The following is a 26,943-nucleotide window of genomic DNA, read 5'->3' as shown; positions in this document are numbered from 1 at the left end:
CCTGCCTCAGCCTCCGAAGTAGATGGGATTACAGGTGCCCACTACCACACCCAGCTAATTTTTTGTATTTTCAGTAGAGACGGGGTTTTGTCACGTTGGACAGGCTGGTCTCGAACTCCTGACCTCCTGATCCGCCCAACTCAGCCTCCCAAAGTGCTGGGATTATAGGCGTGAGCCACCGCGCCAGGCCAAATATTTTTATAGAGATGAGGTTTCGCTACATTGCCCAGGCTGGTCTCAAACTCCTGAGCTCAAATGATCCTCCCACCTCAGCCTCAAAAGTGCTGAGATTACAGGTGTGAGCTATCGCATCCAGTCAATATTTAATTTTTATTCTAATTATTGACATTTAATAGATTATTGTTAACACGATCATTAACTTAACAAAACAACTGAAGGTAACTAAATGCATTAGTTTAGGAAGTTAGGGTTTAACATGGTCTTAATATAAGGTTATATATAATACAGCAGATACATCGAATAATAGAAATTAAAATAATTAAATAGAAATTAGTGGAATCCTTTTTCCTTTTTGTACAATATTTTCTGGTAATAGAAAAATATTGTTACCAGAAAATAATGAGGTCTTAATAAGTTCAATAATAACTTCTTTTGAAAACAAAATGACTTCGAGAAGTGTTTGTAATGTCTTTGCCCACTTTTTAATCTAGTTGTTCTTTGCTTATTCGATTGTTCAAGTTTTTTTTTTTTTTTTTTTTTTTTTTTTTTGAGACAGAGTCTTGCTCTGTCGCCCAGGCTGGAGTGCAGTGGCGCAATCTCGGCTCACTGCAAGCTCCACCTCCCAAGTTCACGCCATTCTCCTGCCTCAGCCTCCCGAGTAGCTGGGACTACAGGCGCCCGCCACCACGCCCGGCTAATTTTTTTGTATTTTTCAGTAGTGACGGGGTTTCACCATGTTAGCCAGGATGGTCTCAATCTCCTGACCTTGTAATCCGCCCGCCTTGGACTCCCGAAGTGCTGGGATTACAGGCGTTGAGCCACCGCGCCCAGCCCAATTGTTCAAGTTCTTTGTAGATTCTGCATATTAGATCATTGTTGGATGCAAAGGTTGTGAATATTTTCTCCCATTCTGTAGGCTGTCTGTTTACTCTGTTGATTATTTTGCTGTGCAGAAGCTCTTTAATTACATCCCACTTGTCAATTTTTGTTTTTGTTACAACTGCTTTTGAGAACTTAGTCATAAATTCTTTCCCAAGGCCAGTGTCCAGAATGGTATTTCCTAAGTTTCTTCTAGGATTCTTATGGTTTGAGGTCTTATATTTAAATGTTTTATCCATCTTGTGTTAATTTTTGTATATGGTGAAAGGTAGGGGTCCAGTTTCATTCTTCTGCGTATGGCTAACCAGTTCTCTCACAACCTTTATAGGGAGTCATTTCCCCTGCCTTTCCCCCTAATTTTTGTCAACTTTGTCAAAGATCAGATGGCTGTAGGTATGCAACTTTATTTCTGAGTTCTCTATTCTGTTCCATTGGTCTGTATGTCCATCTTTGTACCAGTACCATGCTGTTTTGGTTAGTGTAACCTTGTATAATTTGAAGGCAGGTAACATGATGACTCTGGCTTTGCTCTTTTTACTCAGGATTGCTTTGGCCATTTGGACCCTGTTTTGGTTCCATATGAATTTTAGAATAGTTTTTTTTTCTAATTCTGTTTAAAATGATATTGGTAGCTTGATAGAAATAGTGTTGAATCTATAGATTGCTTTGGGCAGTATGGTCATTTTAAGGATATTGATTCTTCTGTGAGCATGGGATGTTTTCTATGTTTTTATGTCACCTGCCATTTCTTTCAGAAGTGTTTTGTAGTTCTCCTTGCTGAGATCTCTCACCTCTTTGGTTAGAGGTGTGTGTGTGTGTGTGTGTGTGTGTGTATGTGTGTGTGTCTGTTGTAAATGGGACTGCATTCTTGCTTTGGTTCTCAGCTTGAATGTTATTGGTGCATAGAAATGCTACTGATTTTTGTACATTGATTTTGTATCCTGAAACTTTACTGAAGTCATTTATCAGTTCTAGGTGGCTTTTGGAGGAGTCTTTAGGTTTTCTAGGTATAGAATCATACTGTCATAGAAAAGAGATAATCTGAATTCTTATTTTCCTATTTGGATGCCTTACGTTTATTTCTCTTACCTGATTCCTCTGGCTAGGACTTCCAGTACTGTGTTAAATAGAAGTGGTAAGATTAAGCATTCTTGTTTTGTACCAGTTCTTAAGGTGAATGCTTCCAGCTTTTGCCCGTTCAGTAAGATGTTGGCTGTGGGTTTGTCATAAATGGCTATTAATCACATTTATTGATTTGTGTATGTTGAACCAATCTTGCATCCTAGAAATGAGGCCTACTTGATTATGGTGAATTAACAATCACCACAATTTGATGTGCTGTTTTCGGTTTGCTATATTTTGTTGAAGATTTTTTACTTCTATATTCATCAGGAATATTGGCCTGTAGCTTTATTTTTTCCTTGGGTCTTCGCCAGGTTTTGGTATCAGGGTGATGTCACCTTCATAGAATGATTGGGGAGGAGTCTGTCCTCCTTGATTTTTTAAAAGAGTTTCAGTAGAATTCCCACCAGTTCTTCTTTTATGTCTGGCAGAATTTGGCTGTGAATCCATCTGGTCTGGGGCTTTTATTGGTTGGTGGGTTTTTTATTACTGATTCCATTTCAGGACTTCATATTGGTCTGTTCAGGGTTTCAAATTTCTTCCTGATTCAATGTTGAGGGGTTGTGTGTTTCCAGGAATTTATCCATTTCCTCTAGATTTTCTACTTTGTGCATACAGGCGTTCATAAAAGTCTCTGAGGATCTTTTGTATTTCTGTGGGATCGGTTGTAATGTCACCTTTGTTGTTTTCTGATTGTGCTTATTTGGATCTTCTCTCTTTTTTTCTTTGTTAATGTAGCTGGTGGTCTATCAATCTAGTTTATCCTTTCTAATAACCAACTTTTGGTATTGTTGATTCTTTATATGGATTTTTGGTTCTCGATTTTGTTCACTTCTGCTCTGATTTTAGTTACTTATTTTCTTTTGCTAGCTCTGGGGTTAATTTGTTCTTGTTTTTCTAGTTCCTCTAGGCGTGATGTTAGATTACTAATTTGAAATCATTCTAACTTTTTGATATAGGTGTTTAGTGCTATAAACTTTCCACTTTTTTTTTTTTTTTTTTTTTGAGAAAGTTTTGCTCTTGTTGCCCAGGCTGGAGTGCAATGGCGTGATCTTGGCTTGCCACAACCTCTGCCTCCCAGGTTCAAGTGCTTCTCCTGCCTCAGCCTCCCGAGTAGCTGGGATTACAGGCATGTGCCACCATGCCCAGCTAATTTTGTATTTTTAGTAGAGATGGGGTTTCTCCATGTTGGTCAGGCTGGTCTCCAACTCCCAACCTCAGGTGATCCACCCGCCTCAGCCTCCCAAAGTGCTGGGATTACAGATGTGAGCCACCGTGCCCAGCCTCTAAATTTTCCTCACAATGGTGCTTTTGCTGCATCCCAGAGATTTTGGTATGTTGTGTCTTCGTTTACATTTATTTCAAATAATTTTCTGATTTTTGCCTTAATTTCATTGTTTACCCAAAAGTCATTCAGGAGCAAGTTGTTTAATTTCCATGTAATAGTATGGTTTTGAGAGGTCTTCTTGGTATTGATTTCTATTTTTATGCTTCTATGATCTGAAAGTATGGTTGGTATGTGTATTAGTCTGTTCTCACACTGCTAATAGAGACATACCTGAGATTGGATAATTTATAAAGGAAAGAGGTTTAATTAAGTCACAGTTAAGCATGGCTGGGGAGGCCTCAAGAAACTTATAATCATCGCGGAAGGGGAAGCAAACATGTCCTTCTCCACATGGTGGCAGGAAGGAGAAGAATGAGTGCCCAGCAAAGGGGGAAGTCCCTTATAAAACCATCAGATTGGCCAGGTGCGGTGGCTCACACCTGTAATCCCAGCACTTTGGGAAGTCGAGGTGGGCGGATCACAAGGTCAGCAGATTGAGACCATCCTGGCCAACATGGTGAAACCCTGTCTCTACTAAAAATATAAAAATTAGCTGGATGTGGTGGCACGTGCCTGTAATCCCAGCTACTCGGGAGGCTGAGGCAGGAATAATTTGAACCAGGGAGTCAGAGGTTGCAGTGAGCTGAGATCACACCATGGCACTCCAGCCTGGCAACAGAGCGAGACTCTGTCTCAAAAAAAAAAAAAAAAAAAAAAAACCCCAACAGATCTCGTGAAATTGTGTTTTTACTATCACGAGAACAGGATGGGGCAAACCACCTCCGTGATTAAATTATCTCCACCAACATGCGGGGATTATGGGAACTACAATTCAAGATGAGATGTGGATGAGGAAACAATCAGACCATATCATTCTGCCCCGGCCCTTTCCAAATCTCATGTCCTCATAATTCAAAACACAATCATGTCCTTCCAACAGTCCCCCACGGTCTTAACTCATTCTAGCATTAACTCAAAAGTCCAAGTCCAAAGTCTCATCTGAGACAAGGCAAGTCCCTCCTGCCTGTAATATCAAAAGCAATTTAGTTACTTCCTAGATACAATGGAGGTACAGGCATTGGGTAAAAATACCTGGTCCAAATAGGAGAAATTAGCCAAAACAAAGGGGCTATCAGCCTCATACAAGTCCAAAATCCAATAGGGCAGTCATTAAACCTTAAAGTTCCAAAATGATCTTCTTTGACTCCATGTCTCACATCCAGGTCATGCTGATGCAAGAGGTGGGTTCCCATGGTCTTGGACAGCTCTGTCCCTGTGGCTTTGCAGGGTACAGCCCTCTGTCCCAGCTGCTTTCACAGCCGGCATTGTCTGTGACTTTTCCAGGCACATGGTGCAAGCTGTCCGTAAATCTACCATTCTGGGGTCTGAAGGACGATGGCCCTCTTCTCACAGCTCCACTAGGCAGTGCCCCAGAAGGCAATTTGTGTGGGGGCTCCAACCCCACATTTCCCTCCCACACTGCCCTAGCAGAGGTTCTCCATGATAGCTATACCCTTGCAACAAACTTCTGCCTGGCTTTTCCATACATCCTCTGAAATCTACGAGGAGGTTCCCAAACTTCAATTCTTGACTTCTATTCACCCACAAGCTCAACACCACGTGGAGGCTGCCAAGGCTTAGGGCTTACACCTTCTGAAGCCACAGCCCAAGCTGTATCTTGGTGCCTTCTAGCCACAGCTAGAGAGGATAGGATGCAGGGCACCAAGTCCCTAGGCTGCACACAGCAAGGAGGGCCTGGGCCTGGCCCAGGAAACCATTTTTCCCTCCTAGGCCTCTGGGCCTGTGATGGGAGGGACTGCCATGAAGGTCTCTGACATGCCCTGGAGATATTTTCCCCATGGTCTTGGTGACTAAAATTTGGCTTCTCATTATTTACGGAAATTTCTGCACTGAGCTTGATTTCTCCCCAGAAAATGGGTTTTTCTTTTATATTGCACTGTCAGCCTGCAAATTTTCCAAACTTTCATGCTCTGCTTCCTCTTGAATGCTTTGCCACTTAGAAATTTCTTCCACTGGATACCCTAAATAATCTCTCTCAAGTTCAAAGTTCCACAAATCTCTAGGACAGAGGCAAAATGCTACCAGTCTCCTTGCTAAAACATAAAAAGAATCACCTTCTCCAGTTCCCAACAAGTTCCTCTTCTCCATCTGAGACCACCTCAGCCTGGACGTTATTGTCCATATTGCTATCAGGCTTTTGGTCAAAGCCATTCAACACGTCTCTAGGAAGTTCCAAACTTTCCCACATCTTCCTGTCTTCTTCTGAGTCCTACAAACTGTTCCAACCTCTGCCTGTTACCCAGTTCCAAAGTCGCTTCCACATTTTCAGGTATTTTTACAGTAGCACCCCACTCTCTGCAGTACCAATTTACTATATTAGTGTGTTCTTACACTGCTAAATAAGACATACCTGAGACTGAACAATTTATAAACAAAAGAGGTGTAATTAACTCACAGTTCAGCATGGCTGGGGAGGCCTCAGGAAACTTACAATCATGGCAGAAGGGGAAGCAAACACGTCCTTCTTCACATAATGGCGGGAAGGAGAAGAATGAGTGCCCACTGAAGGGGGAAGCCCCTTATAATACCATCAGTTCTTGTGAGAACTCACTCACTAGCATGAGAACAGGAAGGGGCAAATTGTCCCCATGATTCAATTATCTCCACCTGTTCCCTCCCATGACACATGGGAATTATGGGAACTACAATTCAAGATGAGATTTGGATGGGGACACAGCCAAACCATATCAGTCAGATATCAGGGTTGTTTGTTTTTTTTTTTAATTTATTGAGACTTGCTTTAAGGCCAAGCATTTGGTCGATCTTGGAGTATATTCCGTGTGCAGATGAAAAGAATGTATATTCTGTGGTTGATGGGTGGAGCGTTCTACAGATGTTTATTAGGTTCAATTGCTCAAGTGTCTAATTTAATTCCAGAATTTGTTAGTTTTCTGCTTTGATGATATGTCCAACTTTGTCATTGGGGTGTTGAAGTCCCCCACTATTACTACGTGGTTGCCTAAATAGTTTCATAGGTCTATAACTACTTATTTTATGAGTCTAGGTGCTCCAATGTTGTATGCTTATATATTTAGGATAGTTAAGTCTTCTTGTTGAATTGAACTCTTTATCATTATGTCCCTTTCTTTGTCCTTTTTTACTGCTGTTGGTTTAAAGTCTGTTTTATCTGATATAAAAACAGCAGCCCCTGATCCTTTTTGTTTTCCATTCGCATGATAGATCAGAAAGCCTATTTAAAATGTATTCTAAGGGTTAATTTTAGGGTAAAGTGCTATGAGCTAATCATTAATTACTTCTAGTAAGAGACAGGATTAAATGTATGTTGTACTTAGAGTGATTCTTGGGAAAACCCACAGGATACAGTTATATACTATATATTGTTAGAGAAAAGGGAAGAATGACACATATACATAACAAAACATGAAAAAAAAATCTATTCTAAGCTTCAGATTTGTTTCATAAAAATCACATTAAAATATGACAAATTTTGAACATTCTTGAATGAGAAGCATTTTAAACAGGTTAAAAATGAATTATTCAATGATTACCTGGAGGTGCCCATAGCTTGTTCTGTTAAGCCAAGTTCTTCACTGGAAACTCCGTCTTTAATTATAAGGTCATCAATAATGTCTGCAATATCAGTCAATCCAGTCATCTGGAGCGGATGTACTGAAACACTTCATTTGCAAATGTAATTTAAGAAATATAAATCAGTATCTACAACTTAATTACATTAAGCAAAAATAAACATGTAACAAATGAACACAAAATGATAAACATATATCTACTGTTTCTTCTATTTCTGTAATTCTAGTATCTCTCAGTGAAAAAGACTAATCAACAAAAAGTAATGACTTGGTAGATTTTCTTTAAAAAGGAAACATATGGTCCAGAAGAAAACCCCTATAGATTCTGTCTGTTTAAATTTAATCCGTATTTATATAAGAAAATGTAGTAAATATAGTCTATTGAATTCTAACTACTTGTGCTAAAACAGTAAGGGATATAACAATCCTCAATTTCTTAAAAATATTCCATACCCAATGAAAACTTATATTCCTTTAAACCACAAAGATATATATAATGTAAAAATTCACACACATATGAACAACAAAATTTTCACTATCTACACCCAACTTTAAAGAAAATTGTGAATTAACTCTTAAGATATTTACCTCTCACACAATTCATCATTGCTATTCATACCTAAAAAAAAAATCATTATTAATAAAAATTTCGGGGTTTTTTTTGCTTTCAATTGTTAATCTAATTTATAAATTATATAACCAGAAATTAAATTAAAATACTTTTAAACTTCCAAATTGGTTTATAGATATATATTTACAGCATATTTATCCTCTTCCTGAATATGCTATCTGATAGTGAATACTGTCTACATATTTTTTGAGACCATGTCTCACTCTGTCACCCAGGCTAAGTGCAGGGACATGGTCATGGCATACTACAACCTCTGCCTCCGGGCTCAAGCAAACCTCCCACCTTAACCTCCTGAATGGCTGGGATTACAGGTGTGTGCCGCAATGCAGGCTAATTTTTGTATTTTTTGTAGACACGGGGTCTTGCTATGTTGCCCAGGTTGGTCTCGAACTCCTGAGCTCAAGTGATTCACCTGCCTTGGCCTCCCAACGTGCTTGGATTACAGGCATGGGCCATCGCACCCAGCCAGTATAAGATTATTACTTTTTCTATCCTGAGTACTCAGTGTAATATGTCAGAAGGCACAACCCTTCTTTGCTTAGTACACAGTTTAGAGTACTAGAGTGCAATTTACTTTATAAAATATACACAAACAAAAAACAAATCTCTGGTGATCTGAAAGTAATATATTTTAGAAAATATCTTATTTAAATCCGAGAAGCAATTTACCTGTAAGAATGTGTCCCAAAATATAATTTTTAAGTCTTGTCCAGTATTAACTACATGTCTTCAGAGAAAAACACTTAATCTATTCAGTCTTCTATATGTTTCATTCTAAATGTTTAATTCTTCTATATGTTTAATTCTAAAAACAGGACTGAATTAATATAGGGAAAAGTGTTCTGACATCTCTTCTCAAAAAATATTCCTTAAGATTTTATTATCTTGAGATAAACCAAATCTGTCCCTAAGACTTACACATTCACATGGTTTTAATATGAAATACCTGTTTTCTTGAAAACATATTGTTCTATTTAATTTATTAACCTCCAAATCAAGGATTTTATTTTCGTTCTCAGAATCTGGGCATTTGTGGGTTAAGAGCAACTAATTCAATTTAACTAAGAGAGAAATATTTCACATAAATCTAAGATTAGCGTAATAGTAATAGTACTACCCCTTATAGCTTTTTACTAGGTAGAAGAAGATATTAATCCTATGTACTTAGGAAAGAGAAGGTCCATTAAAGAGACACTTTCTATCAGTATTTGAGAGGCCCCTGCTGGCCTATTCACGAAAAAAAGCTTGAAGGATTCTCTTCCAATAACGACTGGGCTGCATATGGGGAAGTAGGTGAGATTAGCGAAGATGGTGACCTCTTGGGTTAAAGGTTGAAGTGTTTGTCATCAAAGGTTGGTAAGTAACAAGTTGCCCTTTCTCCTATTAGTAACCCAGGATCACTAACCCACGGCCACAGTACCTGTTTATTACCAAGTAAACGTTCTTAAAACATTATGAGATTTATGCATGGACTTTTTTTTTTTCTAGCTCATCAGCTATTGTTAGTGTTAGTGTATTTTATGTGTGGCCCAAGACAATTCTTCTTCCAATGTGGCTCAGGGAAGCCAAAAGACTGGAGTCTAGGCTTTGACATCAGACCTAGTTATACCTTTGCCTTAGACTCTGGCAACACTAAACAACCACGTTCCCCCTCTCCTCCTCTTTTACCCACCTAATCAATGAGTACCATCAGTTACTAATTCAAAATATCTCGTTTCTTCTATTTCTTTCCCACAACACTAGCCAGGCCCTCATTATTTCCCAGGTCAGATTTTAGTAGCCTCCTCAGTGGTCTCTATGCCTCCATTCTATTTTTCCTCAAAACCTCCTTGTTTTACTTCTCTGCTTGGAATTCTCCCATGTTCCCAAGTATAAAATGGAGTGTAAACTTCTCAGATATAATTAGAACCCTCTACCATCTAGCCATATGAGTCCTGTTTAACCTCATTTGTCAATCCTCCCCAGAGAAGAGAAGAGAAAAGCTATCAGTGACCAAGAAAATAAAACAAGATTCTCAGATGCTTTATATATGATACTCAGTCTTCACAACTTTGTGAAGTGGAAATTATTATCCCCATATGTTGACGACTAAAACACACCTGGCATCTAGAAAGAACTGAGAAAATAATTACAAGATTTAAAGTCAGCTTCTTAATAGGTTTTCTTTTATTTAAGTAACAGTAATGCCATTTAAAATAGCACTTTTACTGTTTATATCACTTTAATAATGGTAATAGAACATATACTAAACACTCAGTAAAATCATTTTAATTGACCATCAATATCTGAGAAAAAAAAAATATTTCCAAGCCACTGTCAGTGATTGAACTGATGTATTTACTATGTTCTATTATTCATAGGACAAAGTATATTCATTAGGACTAAAGAATAACAGTTTTAATTGCTACCTCCAAATGAAATAAAACAAAAAGTGGCACTAAATCCTTCTAAATCTCAATCTCCTCAACTGTAAAATGGAGATAATAATAGTGTCTACACCTCATAGATCAGGCTTAAACCAGAATCTATGCATATAAAACAGTGATGTTTGGCACATGGTAGAGGCTCAAGACATGATGGCTACTATTTTGTTTTCAAATTAAAATTCAAAGTTCTTATAATTGGAAGAGTTTTAATTTTTCAATTTTTGTAAAAATCAACTATTACAGTAATTCCAGTTGCTATATATTTCATATTAATAAGTTACACCAAGATATGATACATAATTGCAGTATGTCTTATGAAGGTGACAAGATGTCACAGTTCTTCATGTGACTAGCAAAAATTTTAACTATCCTTCCCCTAAAATAAATATTACAAAATGACTTCACAAACCTTTCATAACTGTATTCCCAGTAAATCATGTTCAGTAACATTATAATGGAGAATAAGAGTATGTGTAAATGAAAAAGTAAAGAACAATACCAGGAGAAGTAGTATTCTGATCACTGGAACTGGAAAGGCTGACAGCTGAATCGGCAGTAGGAAACACACAGGTTTTCTGACCAGAATAATTTTCTGTTATTGAAAATTCAGGTTCTGAAGTCTCCTTTTTGTCACTTTGATCTTCTTCATCCATATGGGTCAAAAAACGCACTAATCCAGAGTATATATTACAATTAAAATAAAATAGTAGAGGAAAAAAGATCACATGGAAAAGACAATTGCCACTATTTCCAACTGGCAACCCAGATATTAGAAGTTTGTCACATATTATGCTAATAGCTTTCTACTGTATAATGAATTTAATTAAAAATTTGAAGTTAAAGCTCTCCCACACTAAATAAACAAAATTTATTAGACTGAGCTGAAGTACATAGGCCTATGCCCTTCCATAAAAACATAGACATGCTAAATTACAAAAAAAATTTTAATATACGACCAATCTTTCTAAACAGAGAAATCCCATGGTGCCAGAAAAGAAAAAGGAACTCAAAGCTGGAGCAGTAAGTGGGCAATGATGCTGGGATAGTCTACTGAGGAATAGGAGATGTGGTTCTGTAGACTGCAATGAGGGAAAAACTGAGCTACCTTAATGTATCTTAGAGCACTGAAGGACAGCTTTGTCCATAAAATAGGAAAAAGAAAATCTCTCCCCTGGTGAAACAGCAAATAAGTTTTCTATCTGCATGGACAGCAGCTGAGAGAAAAATAAAAGTCAACTTAGAGAAATCAACACCCTGACTTGCCACAAGCATGAACAGGGTCTGAATTTCTACCATCAATAAAGTACAGCAACCCCAAGTGAAGAAACGTATACTAAAATTTGTTTCCATTTTTTCCTACTTCAATGATAGCAAAAAGCAAATGCAAAACTACTCCAAAGACAAACATATAATCTAGCAGAACTTCCACTAATGATAAGCCCATGATAAAAAATTACAAATCACACAAAGGAACAACCAACCATGAAAGAGAGTCAGTATGCAGATTCAACAATTGATAATGTGCACATATGAAATACAATAATCAGAAAAGGTTAGTCATAAAACATGACTGAAATTATGAAACAGATAAAGCATAGGAACAGCAATAAAAAAACAGGACACGACATCCAAAGAGCAGATAGATTTGAAAAAGAAATAAATACAACTTCTAGATATTAAATGTAGCCACCAAAATTAAAATCATAATGAATAGCTAAAACAGCAAAGACACAGCAAAAAAGAGAATTAGTAAACTAGAAGACAGATATGAGGAAATCATCCTGAGTGAACCACTGATAAAGGGAGGAAATTATGCAGAAGAGGCTGAAAGAGATAAGGAGGCCAGGCACAATGGTTCACACCTGTAATCCCAGCACTTTGGGAGGCCAAGGTGGGCTGATCACCTGAGGTCAGGAGTTCGAGAACAGCCTGACCAAAATGGAGAAACCCTGTCTCTACTAAAAATACAAAAAATTTGCCAGTGGTGGTGGCACATGCCTGTAATCACAGCTACTTGGAAGGCTGAGACAGGAGAATCACTTGAACCTGCGAGGCGGGGGATGTGGTGAGCCGAGATTGTGCCATTGCACTCCAGCCTGGACAACAAGAGCAAAACTCTGTCTCGAAAAAAAAAAAAAAAAAGATATAAGGAACAGAGTGAGGAGGTCCAACATGCCTCTATTAGGTGTTTTAGAGAGAAAAGAAAAAATGGGGAGGAAGCAGTACTTCAAAATATTATGGGTGAAAAGTCCCCAAAGTTAAATCTTAAAACTAAAGAATCATTCCTACTCCAATATAAGGTAAATAAAAGAAATACGGTCAGGCACGGTGGCTCACGCTTGTAATCCCAGCACTTTGGGAGGCCAAGGTGGGCGGATCATGAGATCAGGAGATTGAGACCATCCTGGCTAACACGGTGGAACCCCGTCTCTACTAAAAATACAAAAAATTAGCCCAGCATGGTGGCAGGTGCCTGTAGTCCCAGCTACTCAGGAAGCTGAGGCAGAGAATTGCTTGAACCCTGGAGGAGGAGGCTGCAGTGAGCCGAGATCGCACCACTGCACTCCAACAGAGTGAGACTTTGTCTAAAAAAAAAAAAAAAAAAAAAGAAGTGGATGCAAGAAGCAACTGTGGGCAACAATAGCAGAGAAGAGAAAATATCAGAGAGCATCTCAGGCAATAAAAGGTATCATGAAACTTGTTTTGGTTTTATACATTTGTTGCCTACATATTCACATTATTTAAATTAGAAATTTTAGGCCAGGCACGGTGGCTCACGCCTGTAATCCTAGCACTTTGGGAGGCCGAGGCAGGCGGATCACGAGGTCAGGAGATCAAGACCATCCTGGCTAACACAGTGAAACCAAGTCTCTACTAAAAATACAAAAAATTAGCCAGGCGCGGTGGCGGGCACCTGTAGTCCCAGCTACTCAGGAGGCTGAGGCAGGAGAATGGCATGAACCCAGGAGGCGGAGTTTGCAGTGAGCCAAGATAGCACCACTGCACTCCAGCCTGGGCGACAGAGTGAGACTCTGTCTCAAAAAAAAAAAAAAAAAAAAAAAAAAAAAAAAAAAAATTAGAAATTTTAAAATGAAGTAATTGTTGGCAAAGAAAATGACAAACGTTGAGAAATCTTAACTAAGTGCTGACTTAAAAAATAAAAGGCAAGGGGAACTAAATGGGAGGGTTAAAAACAGAGTAGATCTAAAATATTTGAAAACAGTTATCAGAGGCCGGGCGTGGTGGCTCACGCCTGTAATCCCAGCACTTTGGGAGGCCGAGGCAGGCAGATCACGAGGTCAAGAGATTGAGACCATCCTGGCCAACATGGTGAAACCCCATCTCTACTAAAAATACAAAAAATTAGCTGGGTGTGGTGGTGTGCACCTGTAGTCCCAGTTACTTGGGAGGCTGAGGCAGGAGAATTGCTTGAATCTGGGAGGCAGTGGTTGCAGTGAGCTGAGATCACACCACTGCACTCTCCAGACTGGGCCACAGTGTGAGACTCCATCTCAAAAACAAACAAACAAAAAAACAGTATCAGAGAAGATGGAGGGAACAAATCAGTGCTAAAAAGGTCTAAAGTCCTTTTATTGTTTGGGAGGTAGATATATTCACCTTAATTTAAAATGAAAAAAATTTTAAGAGATGGTGTCTCACTATGTTGCTCAGGCTGGAGTGCAGTGGCTATTCACAGGTGTGATGATAGCATACTACAACCTTTAATTCTTGGGCTCAAGTGATCCTCCCACCTCAGCCTCCCAAATAGCTGGGACTACAGGTATGCACCACCATGTCCAAATTCACCTTAAATTTTAACTCACCTATGAATGTTAAAAATTCAAGAATAACCACTAAAAACTAAAAATCAAATGTATAATTTCTGAACCAATACAGCAGGAAAGAGAGAATATAGAAAACTCCATCCAATAAAAGGCAAAAAAGAGGGACAAAAGTAAAGGAAATAAATGGCAAAAAAACCACCATGAAATAAGATATTAGAAATAAGCACAAATATATCAGTAAATACAATAAATGAACACTGATTATGCTTGCTGGTTAAAAAAGACTGTCTAATTATTTAAAGGAATGAAATCTAGGTACATGCTGGACACAAATACAACATAATCAAACAGCCTGAAAGTAAAGGGATATCTAATTTACAAGAAATACAGAGGAGAAAACAACACATTAAATGACATCACAGAGACTCAATTAGCAAAACTCAGACTCTGAAAAACACTTCAGAACAAATATCTTGTTTCTTCAACAAAGAAAACTTCAAGGAAGAAAAAGGAGAGAAGGAACCCAGAAGTTAAGAGACTTATAAGCCATCAACCAATGGCCACTTATAGATCTTAGCTGGGTTCCAACTGTAATAATTAAAAAGCTTTTTTTTTTTTTTGAGACGGAGTCTCGCTCTGTTGCCCAGGCTGGAGTGCAGTGGCATGATCTCGACTCACTGCAAGCTCTGCCTCCTGGGTTCAAGCAATTCTCCTGCCTCAGCCTCCTGAGTAGCTGGGACTACAGGCACCCGCCACCACACCAGGCTAATTTTTGTATTTTTAGTAGAGACAGGGTTTCACCATATTGGCCAGGCTGGTTTCGAACTCCTGATCTTGTGATCCACCTGCCTCAGCCTCCCAAAGTGCTGGGATTACAGGTGTGAGCCACCACGCCCGGCCTAAAAGACTATTTTTTGAAACGAGACAATTGGCAACATTTGAACTCTGATTAGATATATAAGTATATTAAGAATTTTTTAAAGGAGTGTCAATATTATTGTGCTTATGTTTTAAAAATGGACCTGATCTTTTAGAGATACATACAAAATATTTATACATAAAATAATGTGCTGTCTGGGTTTCGTTTCAAAATAATCAAGAAAAAGGTGGGAAGAGTGGGTGGGTGTGGGTGGGTGTATAGGTAAAAAAGGGATTGGCCATGAGTCGATAATGATTAAAGTTTGTTGTTGAGTATATGAAAGTTAATTGTATGATTCTGCCTTCTATTAAAATAGTGTAGAAATTTTACATAAAATTTTAAAAAATAAAGCATATCAAAAAGATATACCAGAACACAGGGGTAGTAATGTTCGTATTAAACAAAATTGACTATAAGTCAAAAAGGATTATTAGGGATAAAGAGGGTTATTACTTAATGATAAAAGAGACAAAATCCAACAAGAAATATAACAATCCTGAACTATATTCACCTTATAGCCTTAAGATGAATGTAACAGATTTACAAGGAGAAATAATTCCACAATCATTATGGGTAATTTTTAATGCAACCTTCTAAGAAATGAACGGATCAAGCTGACTAATCAGAAAAAATACAAAAAATCTGGACAACACAATTTAGAAGCTTGACCAAAGGGAGATATATACACATACACTACATACAACCAACAGAAAATGTTTGGCCTCTTCAAATAAATGTGGAACATAATGTAAAAACCGACTATCCTCAGCCACAAGGGAAATTTTAACAAATATCTAAGGATTGATATCATCATACACATCAGCTAATCAAAATGCAATGAAAATGGAAATCAACCACAAAAACATAGCCCAATATTAGAATGCTTAATATTTAGAAGCTAAAAACTCCTTTTACAAGCTAAAGAAATCATAATGCGAACTACAAACTATGTAGACCTGAACACCACCAGATGATGATGAGTATCAACATTCTTGTCTAGGTCCATGCAGGAACATATTCAGCCTCAATTACACATATTAGAAAATAAGAAAAAATAAAGTTAGAAAAAAGCCAACAAGTTAATGCCCCCAAAATAGAAGAAATAATAAAGATTAATGAAAAAGGAAACTGAGAAACAAAGAGAATTAACAAACACTGGTTTTTGAAAAGCCTAAACTGACAAGACTGAATGAGAAAGAGAACACAGGTATGAACCACAGACACAGCAGAAGGTAAAAACAACTATTCTAATTTCATTCTTTCAATAAAAAATGAAAAAACCTCACCACTGCCTGGCCATTTTACCAGAACCTCAAATTCCAGCTCAGCTGATGATCACAGACAAACAGCAACCTCAGCACAAAGCTCTGTGCAATCCTCAGCACTATGAGGCCAATGGCTTGGAATCCACAAAAACTGAGCTCCAGGCCACACTTGCCCCATCCTGGTATAAAATCCAGAGGAGGTTACTGCCTTCTCAAAAAAAAAAAAAAAAAAAAAAAAAAAGGGCCGTGAGGTGGAAGCTAATCACATTACAAAAAAATAATCCTAATCTAAAAACTGGGAAGCTTATGACTTCAGCTCACATAATGAAAACTACTCCTACTTCTGGCACTCCACAAAACAATGCACATTCTTTCAGATCAACTAAAGCAAGACTTCAGCCAGCCCCTATCAGCCCCTACAAACCTTCTTCAGAAATGCTAATGGTTTTTGAAGCTAATGTTTTTTTGAATTCAGGGCCAGAAGAGAATTCAATGTGATCCACTGGTCCAATCTGTAGAAAAAACACACACAACAAAACAACAGTAATACTTTTGATAATTTCAAAATAACAAACAGTTTTATGTAAGTTTTAAACACTTGCATTAATGCAAAAGTGAAAAAAATGGGATTAAATCCAATATAAGCTAAATGGTAGGGATCAACAAAGCAGAGGAAATTTTTACTTATTTGTAGCTTAACTGAGTTATAAACTTTTTAAAGGCTCAGGAAAATTGTATCATAAAATTTTAGAATGAAGAACCTTAATTACTATCTAGACAAATTCGTATTAAAGATGAGAGAACAAAGCCCAGAGAGATTCAATGACTTTTTTAGTGGCATAACACAGTCAACCCAGGTCTTCAAGACTATTTACCACTCAGTGTCTGCCCAGAGTATCCCTGGGCCTCTTCCAGGACTATAAGCTGTTTTCTTAAGTTAGGCAAGTGAAGATGTTTGTATTTATGTGTACATTATAATAATGTGAGAGCATTTTTTAAAAATATACCAAACCTGCTGGGCCCAGTGGCTCACACCTGTAATCCCAGCACTTTGGGAGGGTGAAGCAAGCAGATCACTTGAGGTCAGGAGTTCGAGACCAGCCTGTCCAACATGGCAAAATCCCGTCTCTACTAAAAATACAAAAATTAGGTGGGCATGGTGGCAGGTGCCTGTAATCCCAGCTACTCAGGAGGCTAAGGCAGGAGAATTGCTTCAACCTGGGAGGCAGAGATTGCAGTGAGCCAAGATTGAGCCACTGCACTCCAGCCTGGATGACACAGTGAGACTCCATCTCAAAACTAAATTAAATAAATAAGCAAATTGTGGTGTGTGTGTGTGTGTATACAAAATTAACATTATTTCCTTCAAAGTGGTCATTTTAGAAGACTAAATATCCTCCTTTTCCCTGGGAGATATGTTCCAAGACTCCCAGTGGATGCCTGAAACGGTGGGGGTAGTACCGAACCTTATATATAGTTGTCCCTCAGTATCTATGAGGGATTGGCTCCTGACATCAAAATCCACAGACTCAAGTCCCTTATATAAAATGGTGCAGTATTTGCATACAACCTATAGACATTCTTCCCATATACTTTAATCTCTAGATTACTTATAATATCTAATACAATGTAAATGTTAACTATTAATAGTTGTTATGACGTATTGTTCAGGAATGACAAGAACAAATCTGCACATGTTCAGTACAGATGCAACCATCCTTTTTTGTTTTTATTAAATATTTTCAATCCACATTTGGTTGAACTGTCAGATGCAGAACCCATGGATATAGAGGGCCGATTGTATACTATGTTTTTTTCTATGCGTACATACCTATGATAAAGCTTAATTTATCAATTAGGCACAGTAAGAGATTAATAATAGCTAAGAATAAAATGGAATGATTATAACAATATACTGTAATCAAAGTTATATGAATGTGTTTTTTTTTCTGTCTCCCAAAATATCTTCTTATACTGTACAGAAGGTAACAGAAACCTCGGAAAACAAAACTGCAAATAAGAGGGGACTACTGTACTTAAGGGCTTTGAGCAAATGCTTTTGGAACTCTTCCTTTGAAATTGTCTCCCAACCTTGTACCACAATTATAAATAACTGTTCTACTGGTGAATCTTTAGTATATAAATGTGATTTTATTAGTGCCAGAATCAAAACTAAGATAGCAAAGACAACCATTGAACAAATATTTATTAAATGCCCACCATGTGTAGCAAAAGACATTGTCCCTACCTTCGAGTCTTAAAAGGCTTGAGAGAGGAGCCCTATCAGAATTTTTGAGAGCCTTTTCAAAATGCCAAGTCACCTCCACCTCCCCAACAGATTCAGCAGGGATAGAATGTATACTCTGAAAAAGCATCTGAGTGATCTTGACATGCACAGGAGTCCAAATGCTTAATGGACTCAGACATGTGGAAACTCCCTCCTCCAACTCCTGCTTTGGCTGGCTTTCTCCTGAGTCTCTTATGACTTCAGACTGTTCTCAAGTCTTGTTGAATACTCATCCTTACAAGGCAGTGTTTCCACAAGATTCTTTACCCTCTTCTTTTCTCCTCCATGTGCTCTCCCTGAGGAGCACCTATGCTATCATGATTTGAACTTCCCCCTAACTGATTACTCCAAAATCTGTACCTTCAGCCCAGTTGTAGCTCCTCAGCTGCTTTTGAGGAACTGCCTACTTATCTCACAGCACCTCAAATTTATCATGTCCCTGATAGAAATCATTGTGCCTCCCTCCCCCAACACACGCGCGCGCACACACACACACACAACTCTTCCTCTTCCTTAGTTTGGAAAATGGCTCCACCATTCACCCAGGCTGGAATCTGGACACCACTGTGAATCTCTGTTGTCTTCTTCACCTTCCCACAACTTATCAATCTCTAAGTCCTGTTAATGCCTTCCCTCCATTCTTACTGCTCAAATTCAGGCATATTGTTATTTCCTGCCATGGATATTTAGTGGATCTCAAACACTTATCAATGGACCTGGTATAGAGCTAGCAGCATAAGAATCATTTGTGAAGCTTGTTAATAACACAGATTCCAGGGCTCTAACCAGACCTACTTAAAATCAGAATTTCAGGGAAATGGGGCCCAGGAATTTGCATTCTTAACAAGTTTCCTATATGATTCTAATGGGCAGCCATTAGATTCGGAACCACTGTGATCCATGTGGTCTCCTTGTTCCCAGGCTTATCCTTTCCAATCTACCTTCCACACTACTGTCTGCATATCTGATAATATCCCTTCACTGTTTAAAATTCTTCAGTGGTTTCCTACTGCCTGCTTATAGGAGAAAATCCCAATCGCTTGACACACTAAATGCTTTCTGTTCCTCCTTGTCTCCCCTCTCCTACCTCTACTGCCAGATGTCTTAAAGTCCAATCCCACTAACTTCTACCTCTAAGTAATGCTCATACAGCTCCCCAAACACTCTATGCCATTTGGTACCTTTCTCCTTTGCTCACAATATTTTGTCAGCCTTTCTTTAATTAACTGATGAATACCAATTCATTACCAGCTCGAGTCACCTCCACAAAGCCTTCTCTGATGCCACAGCTTCACTTACCCCGTCCAGTCACAACACGCCAGGCATATCTATGTGCTTCATTAGACCCAGTATGTATGTATTTATTGGTATATACATCTATCTTCTTTTATTAGATTTTACACTCCTTGAGAGTAGGTACTATGCCTTATTTATCTTTCTATTCCTAGAATTTAGCACAGGGCCTAATAGGCAGTAGTTGCTCAATAAATGTTTGTTGAAGGAATTAATTATTCATGAACTCCTGTGAGAGTGAGCAAGCCAGGATCAAGACTAGATTCGGGTATAAATCAAATATCTGGCTGTAGATAATGACTACTAAACTAGCTCAAAAGGCAATTTCAAAAGAGATTCTTTGAAGTAAGGAGTTCCAACAACTGCTTTGATGCTGAACATTTATTTGGATGTGACAGATCTAAATCTGGGTTTAAAAAAACAGAAAGCAGGCCAGGTGCAGTGGCTCACACCTGTAATCCCAGTACTTTGGGAGGCTGAGGTGGGAGGATCACTTGGGCCCAGGAGTTGGAGACTGGCCTGGGCAACATGGTGAAACCCCAAATCTACCAAAAAAAAAAAAAGAGGAAAACCACCAAATAAGCATCATAGTATCATTACTTAGTATTAATATTTTTAGCAGTAGTCCTGCCTCATAACCTTTCAGTATAGTTTCACATATGCTTAATCTTTATTTTTAAATGTGTTAAATGTTTGGATTAAACGTGTACTATAAACCTAATAAATACATTTTTTAAATGTCAACATGCTAGCAACCTGGAATAATTTGTAAGGTAAGTCAATAATGGAATTCTTATCCTGCAGACTATTTTGCATTTCCCAATATTAGACTTTAAGACATTTAACTTTGTTTTTTTTTAAGAGGCAGGGTCTTGCTCTGACACCCAGGCTACAGTGCAGTGGCACAATAATAGCTTACTGCAGCCTTGAACTCGTGAGCGCAAGTGATCCTTACACCTCAGCCTCCCAAGTAGCTAGGACTACAGGTGCACACCACCATACCCGACTTATTATTATTTTTATGGAGATGAGGTCTCGCTATGTTGCCTGGGCTGATCTCAAACTCCTGGCCTCGAGTACCCAACCATGGTCTCATTTAACCTATTATGTGTAACATAATATTTGTTCTTTAATCCTTTTGATATAAATTGTTCTTCCTTTAAAAAAAAGGACAAAATGTGTAAAATAATTTTTGAGACTTCCTATTTTATTTAACTACCATTATATATATAAACATTAATTTATTTTTTATGTCTACCTTTTATAGAAAACTAGGCTGGTGTGGTGGCTCACATCTATAATCCCAACACTTTTGGAGGCCAAGGCAAGGCTGCTTGAGGCCAAGAATTCAAGGCTAGTTCAAGCAAAATAGGGAGAACTCGTCTCCACAAAAAAATTTTAAAAACTTAGCTGAGAGTGGTGGTGCACACCTATAGTCCCAGGTACTCAGGAGGCTGAGGTGGGAGGATTGCTTGAACCTGGGAGGTTGAGGCTGCAGTGAGCCATGATCACATCACTGCACTCCAGCCTGGATAACAGAGCAAGACTATGACTCAAGAAAAAAAGAAAAAAAGATATGAAAAATTTCTAAGGAACTGATTACTAACTCTCTTATATAAAATATTTAAAAGAAACTGACAAAAACTCCAAATAGAAGGACAATAATATTTGTAAAATTATAAAATCTTTCAGAGAAAAATGATAATTACAAGTGGGGTTCCTTTAAAATCACATTCTAGTTTCGTAATTCATGTATTTCTTTTCTTGGTAGGAAGCATGGGTTTACTTCCTTTTTGTGTGGGAGGACCCTAGACAAAGCTTTATTTAGAGCAGAAGATCAGCTGAATAGCCCTATATCTACAGAAGAAACTAAATTTATACTTTAAAATGTCCCAACAAACAAAACTTTAAGCATCTTCAGGGAAGATGGCTTCACTGAATTCTACCAAACATTTAAGGAAGAAATAGTACCAATCCTATAAAAAATTTTCCAAAATATAGAAGAGAGGGTAATATTTTCCAACTCATTTTATGATAATAGCATTATACATGGGTTTACTTCTTAAAAGCTTAAGGTAATTGTTCTCAACTGAGGGTGATTTTGGCTCCCAGGAACATTTGGCATTATCTAGAGACATTTTTGACTGTTACAACTAGGGAGCAGTGCCACTGGAAACCAGTGGGTAAGTAAAGACCAGGGATGCTGCCAAATATCCTACAACGCATGGGACAGTCCCCCACAACAAAGAATTACCTGGCTCAAATGTCAATAGTGCTGAGGTTGACAAACCCTAGCTTAAAGAAAACAAAGTTCTCATTATTTTGAAAAATCACGTATCCAAAGTTATATCACACTACAAATCTAATAATTCAGTAGCAAACAAAAAACTAAAAATAAAGGTAGTCTACCTTATCACAATGTAGATCTAGCATTTCAGGCTTGGGGAAATCCTGTTCTATGTTTTCAGCAATGTTCTGTATTGCTAGCAACTGCTCGTCAATTTTCTGAAGCTTAGCACTGAGATGCTCTAGTTGGTGAGCTGCAGAGCTTGGTGCAGGGCAAGCTGCAGAGACACCTTGCAGCCGTTTCCACAATAGATAATCTTCTGCAGAGTCTGACTTTGTGCTCTGTCCTTTGAATCGGAACTCTGGTTTTGGCAGATCTAAATATTAATAAGAATAAAAGCAGAATTGATTATAATTGAAGAAGAGGTATTATTGATGATCTCATTTTTTGATGACTTCATTTTAAACCAACACAACACAACTTTCCAAATCAGTTTTAATTAAATATACCTAAAAATTTCTTTTCAGCTTCTTGATTTCTGGGATAAGAATACATAAATTACTACAACAAAGTTCCACACACAAGGAAGTCTGAATATTACTTTTATCCCTTGCTACAAACATATACTTCATCAAAAAGCAACTTTAATATTTTTTTGACTTTTTCAAATTCTACTTGAAAACCAAAAACATCACACGTTAAAAGCTGTCACCAATATTGGCTATTACTGACTTTATATGAGATCTCAGGCAAACATTAAACCTCCTAAAACCAAAATCAAAGCCAATGACTCTTCTTATTCTTAAACTCAGTTGATTCTTCTCCCAAATTTGCAATAGTTCTTTTTTTTTTTTTTTTTTTTTAAGAGATAGAGCCTTGCTTTGTCACCCAGGCTGGTCTGAACTCCTGGGCTCAAGCAATCCTCCCACCTCAGTCTCCCAAAGTGCTAGATTACAGGCATGAGCCACTGCGCCTGGTCTGCGACACCTTTTTTAAATGCACTCTTTTTCTGATGTTGGGGTCTCCTCCTCACTGTATTGCTCATACTTCTTCTTCTGCCATCCATTCCTTTTACCCATAAGTACTTCCTGGGCTGCCAGCCTCAACTCACTTCTCTACTCACTCTTCCCACTTTCTCTGAGTTATGTCATTGATGAAAGATCCCAAATCCATATGGCACTCTTTCTTAGCTCCAGCTCCTTATATCCTGAACATCCCAGTTAGGTTGTCGCATAAGCATATAAAAATTAATTTACTGCTTCTGCCCCTCCAAATTGCTCCCTCTTCCTTGTTCTGCAGCTCAGCAAATAGCACCACCGTTCAGTTTCACAAGCCAGAGACCAGAAAGTCACTCGAGCCTCCTCTCTTTCCTTCAGATCCAAAGTGACAACAAGTATTGATGATTCTGCCTGCTAAACACCTACATTCTTAATACCACTACTTGGCTGAAGCTTTCACAATAAATAGACCCCAAATGATATCCCTATCTGTAATTTATCTCTAGCCTATCTAGTCCATCTTCCACACCAGGCCCAGAGAGATCTTTTAAAAACAGAAATCATGTTCCTTTTCTGTCCAAAACTCTTCAGTGTGTCTCCAATACCTTCACCTTAAAAGTCCAAATGCCTCCATATGACAGACAATGGCACACATAATCTTCCCTCTCTCTACCTCTGCAGCTTCATCTCTTGCTATTTCTTTAAACGAACAAACAAAATACTACTCCATTTGACTCCAAACATAATGAACTTTAATTTTCTTTTCTTTTCTTTGAGACATGGTCTTGCTCTAGCACCCAGGCTGGAGTGCAGTGGTGAGATCTTGGTTTACTGCAACCTCTGCCTCCTGGACTCAAGCAATCCTCCCGCCTCAGCCTCTTGAGTAGCTGGGACTACAGGTGTGTGCCACAACACCTGGCTAATTATTTCTTATAGAGACAGGGTCTCACTATGTTGCCAAGGCCGGTGTCAAACTCCTGAGCTCAAGAAATCCACCCGCCTTAGCCTCCCAAAGTGTTGGGATTATAAGCGTGAGCCACCACACCCAGCCAAACTTTAATTTTCTCAAACTAAGCAAGTTCCATTAACTTACTGCAAAATCTATTCTCTCTGTCTGATAAATGAAATTAATCTGTAGCTTATGGTCATTTGAAATGCTGGCCTAACATACTCAGGGGTCACAGAGAGAAAAGTAAAACGTATCTAAGCTATTAAATGACAGAGCTGGGATTCAAATCCAGGTCTGTTCTATGTGAATCTAAAAGCCAGGCTCCTTTCACTTTCCCACATACTTCCCCCGTCTGAAAGATTGCTAGCTTCATACATCCTCCATCCACCACTCATGCATCTTAGCAGCCCCATGACAGAAGAGAGAAGATGAAGGCTTTAAAATCTGAAATGCTGGCACTTGTTTGTATATGCAGCTGTTAATACACATGCCCTAACACATCCTAACCCATCCCTTCCTTGCTCCTCATGTCTCCTGAGTGCCCACTGTCATTATACAATAATCAGGCAGAGCTAGACTCTGTGCCCAAGCATCTTGCAACCACAGGGCTGACTAGGTCCATACCTCACAACCACTGTGGAACCTAGGGGAGACTTAGGTTTCTGTTGCAGGAAGTCTGATTGCGTATTGGATTAATCTAACCAGTCACAGGATGTAGTAGCTTCAGGTTGTGGAGGGATATTCTTCTAGGCTGGGTGTGGTGGCTCATGCCTATAATCCCAGTACTTTGGGAGGCTGAGGTGGAATGATCACTTCAGACCAGGAGTTTAAGACCAACCTGGGCAACATAGTGAGACCCTGTCTCTATAAAAAATTTTAAAAATTAGCTAGGCATGGTGGTGTGTGCTTGTAATCCTAGCTACTTAGGAGGCTAAGGCAGGAGGATCCCTTGAGCCCAGGAGTTCAAGGCTACAGTGAACTATGATCACACCACTGTACCCCAGCCTGAACAGCTCAGCAAGACTCTGTCTCTAAAAAACAACACACACATATATATGTATTTTATTAAAATTTTTAAATATATATAGTCTTCTAAATCTTGTAAAAAGTTACCATAATGCAACTTGACTATAAAACTGAATATTTATAAGTACTATTGAATTGCATACACCTGGCCATAAAGATGGAAACAACAGACACTGAGGACTACAAGACAGAGAAGGAGGGAGGAAGGTAAGGGATGAAAAACTACCTATTGGGTACTATGCTCATTACCTGGGTGATGCGTCCAATCATACCCCAAACCTTAGCATCATGCAATATACCTATGTAACAAACTTGTACATGTGTCCCGAATTTGAAATAAAAGTTGGGAAAAAAAGTACTGTTGGCTACCATGCCTGTTTATTTTTGGTGTGCTATTTGAGAATTTCCCACCTTTTACAATATGAGAATTGCTTTCTAACATCAAAACACTCATGAACTCACAAAGAATATTTATTTTTAGCCCTATTAATTGAGAAAAGACATATGCATAAACAGATCTGTGACTTCTTACAAAATATCCATGGTTCCCAGCTTTGGAATCATGTCTCTATTTCATTTACCTACTTGCCCCCATGCTCCTTAGCAAGGGACAACCCTTTTTCTGGTTTCTTTTGCAATTACCAAATTTTGGTGCTTGTTTCCAATACAACAGTAATTCAGGAGAGGGTCATGCTATACCTCTTGGCTGTTTACCTTTGTTCTGGTGTATGTCTGATGGTGTAGGTGAGGTGACACTAGGCTCCTTCACTTCTGTAATGCCTGCTCTCAAGCTTTTTCCATCCAGACAAGCTGGAGTTACTTCTGCAGGTTTAGAAAATAAATCCATAGAGGAATTGGCTGATTCTATCAAGAATATGAAAAGCCTTCAAAGACTGATTCTAAACTTCTAAATAAGGTAATCCGAAGATTAACAGAACATTTCTGTGCATGTAAACATCCAAAAATACAGTGGGTTTGTAGGAGGAGAGGTAAGAGATGTGAGTAGGGATAACAATGCTATATTAAAGAACTTTTCAAATTATATTTGTTTTAAAAGTAGGAAAAAATTACCTTGACTCTTAAAATTATGTGGGGGAACAGCATTAGTAACTGAAGCTGCCATATAATGTAACTCTGCAGACGATGGAACTGCTAGATGATCGCTTTGCTGTTTGATAACATTATCATTTGAAGGCTCTTCTCTCACAGGTAATTCCTGTAGAAGATCATTAGCTTCAATGTCAATCACATTTATATAAGTATGTCCAACCTGAGCCAAAACACATAAAACCAAAGAGGGTTACATTCTTTTTACTCTATGTGGTCACTCCACCAAAAAAAAAAAAAAAAAAAAAAAAAGGCTTAATTCTTCATTCTTATTAAAAACAAGGAAAGAAGAGCCTGAATGTGCCTAACTTAGGAAAAGGAGCAGGAAGTATGTATTATTGGTCTTAGTTTATAATATTTTTGGCATAATGCTTAAATTAATTTTTTAACCTTTACTACAAAGCTACATAGATGAGATTTTTAACCTCATTTCATCTACACAATTGAATAATGTCTAGATGACCATAATACATTTTAGCGCAAAGGTATTATTAAAACTTCTGAATAAAACACAAACCAAGTGTGTTACTGTATGAGGTATTGAGGGTGACAAAGGTTTCTCTGACATTTCACTGGAAAGCTTCAGATTTAGATAGACATCTGGGACCAAGAGCTGAGGAGCAGTCAAAGGCTCATGTTCTGAAAATTAAAAAAGAAATAATCAGGAACATTTAAAAAAAGGCTGTAAACTGCTCCAAATCATCAGCTTTGTATGAACAAGTTAGCAGCAAACAACATAAATTGTACTTCTTGAAATCTAAGTAGAAGTGACATGGGTATAAATAATTAAAGCGCATTCTATTCTAAGGGCAGTTTAAAGTAATTCATAATTG

At 38.2% G+C, this 26,943-nt stretch overlaps 1 protein-coding gene across 25 annotated transcripts in view; it reads right to left on the bottom strand.

Annotated features, from left to right (window-relative positions):
* The window catches only part of CPLANE1 (ciliogenesis and planar polarity effector complex subunit 1), a 170,917-nt gene that overhangs the window by 53,294 nt on the left and 90,680 nt on the right, over positions 1-26,943 (bottom strand). For 13 of the 25 annotated variants that reach the window (XR_010157250.1, XM_009449269.5, XM_009449258.5 and 10 more), the window contains 8 exons: positions 26,628-26,749; positions 26,075-26,273; positions 25,718-25,825; positions 22,153-22,406; positions 16,588-16,675; positions 10,694-10,864; positions 7,726-7,756; positions 7,099-7,227 (listed from right to left, as the gene is read on the bottom strand). Coding sequence is in view for 22 of the 25 variants with exons in the window: in XM_009449269.5 (XP_009447544.1) it covers positions 7,099-7,227; positions 7,726-7,756; positions 10,694-10,864; positions 16,588-16,675; positions 22,153-22,406; positions 25,718-25,825; positions 26,075-26,273; positions 26,628-26,749 (1,102 nt within the window). In the remaining 3 variants the exon portion in view is untranslated. The remainder of the gene's footprint in view (positions 1-7,098; positions 7,228-7,725; positions 7,757-10,693; positions 10,865-16,587; positions 16,676-22,152; positions 22,407-25,717; positions 25,826-26,074; positions 26,274-26,627; positions 26,750-26,943) is intronic. The other 12 variants (XM_054685100.2, XM_009449264.5, XM_009449267.5 and 9 more) reach the window with 5 other exon arrangements.

Source organism: Pan troglodytes, chromosome 4 (assembly GCF_028858775.2).
Source record: "Pan troglodytes isolate AG18354 chromosome 4, NHGRI_mPanTro3-v2.0_pri, whole genome shotgun sequence".
NCBI lineage: Eukaryota > Metazoa > Chordata > Mammalia > Primates > Hominidae > Pan > Pan troglodytes.
Note: the sequence above shows the minus strand (reverse complement) of the source record. Positions and strands in the feature narration are given on the sequence as shown.